At 26.5% G+C, this 2,954-nt stretch overlaps 1 protein-coding gene across 1 annotated transcript; it reads right to left on the reverse strand.

The window, feature by feature from the left end:
- Nucleotides 1–225: 225 nt before the first annotated feature.
- On the reverse strand, nt 226–1,566 carry LOC112680797 (52 kDa repressor of the inhibitor of the protein kinase-like). The gene is made up of 5 exons (XM_025550995.1): nt 1,431–1,566; nt 1,219–1,373; nt 960–1,149; nt 472–683; nt 226–377 (listed from the first exon to the last, which is right to left on the reverse strand). Exons 3-5 carry the CDS (start codon nt 1,144–1,146, stop codon nt 372–374), a joined length of 405 nt encoding a protein of 134 aa, XP_025406780.1. The 5' UTR covers nt 1,147–1,149; nt 1,219–1,373; nt 1,431–1,566; the 3' UTR covers nt 226–371.
- Nucleotides 1,567–2,954: the final 1,388 nt, after the last annotated feature.

Consider the following 2,954-nt stretch of genomic DNA (forward strand, 5'->3'; position numbering starts at 1 on the left):
TATATCACGGACAATTAGGTTTTCAAGATATAATCTTGTTAAAAATATAAGTACTTTATACGTATTCAGTGGCGTAACTGAGAATGTTTGTTGGGGGGGGGATCAAAATAAATTTGTTGGATAAACTTGTGGGGGCCTTTGCCCCCACGGCCCACACACCCCTTATCTATATCTTGTATAATTTAATAACTCAACACATGTAAATATAATCATTCTATATTACATAACATTATACATTTACAAATATGTTTTAAAATGTTTTAATATTTTACAATATTATGTCCAGATTCCTAGGCTTTTTGGCAAGTTCATCAATGACCTCTTCATTTGAAAATGTAATATCATTATGAATTGCCAACATTGCCAGACCATTAAGTCTTTTATACAAAAAAAATTAAAACATTTTTCTCATTAGATATTATGAAAATGTATTTTATTAAGCACAAGTGCACAGCTATTATAATTACTAACCTCGGACATACTGTTTCCAAGATACGTTTTTATTCTTTTAAGACTGGAACACATTCTTTCAGGCGTACTTGTAGAAACAGGAAATGTGCATAGTATTTTTAAAATAAAATGCAAATTTGGATAAATATTGGCATTACACACATGTAATGCTTCAATTGCAGGTTTCGGAATATTGTTTATTCGCTGAAGTTTTATCTTCCACAATTTCAATTCTGCAATTGAGTTGTTCACATCCAAAGAAGGTGAATACAATTCAAGTAATTTTCTAAATGATACCTCCTCATCAGAAGTTAATGTATAGGAAAATAGACTTTGAAATCCTATAAAATATGACATATATACATTATAAATAAACCATTAAAGGTTCAATTTAATAATATAGATTGATTATATGAATATTTTATTTCAGTGATTTGTTTTTAATTTTATAAAAACTAGGTACCAATTTAATTAAAAATGATAATAATGATTTAATTTAATATAGGTACCTTTAAAAATTTTAGAATGGATTGAAAATCTTTCTCCTAGTTGTTGTATAAAAAAGTCCAGGTAGGGTATAAATACTGACACTTTGTGGTATTCTTCAACACTTAAATTGGGATCTGGATTTGCTCGATTTACTTTTCGTTTAGATATTCTTATAGTACTCAAGTCTATATCTATAATTACTGACATCTCCTATTACAAATGTCAAATATAAACATAATTCTTTTCATATAATAATATACTTTATTTTAGTATACTTACTTTTGCTAGCAAAAACAATTTGTGGAATTCAGTATCACAATTTAATCTGATATTTTTTAATACATTTATAATATCTTCAGCAAGGCTTCTCTCAAATCAATTTGTTCTTTTTGTAACAACTTACACAATGGTAAACCAAAAGAAAAAAAAACCAACTGAAAAAATATTTTATTATATAATAAAATAAATTATATTTATTAATTACTATTTACTTGTATAACTTGTAAGGATATAAGAAATTCTAAATCAATAGCTTTTAATAGTATATTAGCTTCCGTTTCTGTGGAATCATTCCAATTACAAATATTTTCTAATGATTCAACTACAAATGCAAATAGTTCAATGAAATCCGTAACCGCATCATAACGCTGCATCCATCGTGTAGCACATAATCTTTTTAAAGTTTTAACCTTAGGATCCTCATTACTATTTTCAATGTTGTTTAAAAGAACATTTTGGCGTTTTGGTGTATTAAAGAAAACATACTTAGTACCTACTATCTATGGCTATTATTCGTTCTACGAAATGTAAATCTTGAAGTTACATTTTTATTATTATATTATGTTTATGGAATGGTGGTTTTACCCATTATCGGATTACTTAACTTACCATCTATAATCTATTCATAATTAGGTACAGTGTGTGGCAAGGCACCCAATGTTTATTAATAAATAAGAATTAAAATGAATCAGACCATTTATTTTGAAATCATGCTTATCGTTAACGGGTAAATATTTATATACGGGTAATATTTAAGTATACACAACTTCTAAACTTTTTTTTTTTTTTTTAGTTTCGTGATAATTTATAAGTTTTTATTTGAACTATTTGTAGGTATAAGACAATATATAAATACAGTTCATGAGGGGGATCTATCCCCCATATCCCCCCCCGTAATTACGCCCCTGGTTGTTGCAGTTGGCTTGCGGAATTTTAGTTGATTTTTATGCGTTTTGGTCATGTTGTATTTACACGTGAAATATTGTGCGGTCACGTACAAAAAAAAGCGTTCTTATATATTTTTGAATAATCTAATTTATTGTAATTACTACATAGACAAGATTTATTATTGAACTAACTACTTTAATCACCATATATATCTCTTGAGTAAATTAAAGAAGTTACTGTAGAATAAATTATTTTAATGTTAAATGTTTAATTTTAAATGTTATTGTAATATTAAATTTCGATAAAACTTGACAAAAATAACTAGAATCCGCAACATCTTTGCAATTAAAATGCACAAAACTTTCTGTTATAACATACATAAGATTTAAATATTGAATTTTGCAAGATTCGTAAAATATTCTTTATAGCTAATAGTTTCGCATTTACTTGCAAGGGGCAAACATACAATTTTGGGGTATGGTGGAATTGCACTTATTTTAGTCGAAGTACACTTGAGTTAAAAAAGATAATGGTCGAACTGCTCCCGGGTAAAAAGCAGGTAGTGGTCGAACTGCACTTGAACTCAAAACAGTATTTTAATAAAATTATCAGGCATTTGAAGGTGTTAGATTTATTTTATTTAGTTACATTTATTACCATTTAGTAATCATTAGCGTGGTTAAAAATTATTGTTTTATACATTACATTATTATATGTTAATTATAAATATTTACATTATAATTGTTAGATTATACATTATATTATATTATATTATATTATACATATTATTATTATTAGGTATACATTTTTTTTAACCGTCAAATTTAATTATTGTCGTTACTATAATT

Source organism: Sipha flava, unplaced genomic scaffold, assembly GCF_003268045.1.
Source record: "Sipha flava isolate LNK unplaced genomic scaffold, YSA_version1 180_pilon_pilon, whole genome shotgun sequence".
NCBI classification, from domain to species: Eukaryota; Metazoa; Arthropoda; class Insecta; order Hemiptera; family Aphididae; genus Sipha; species Sipha flava.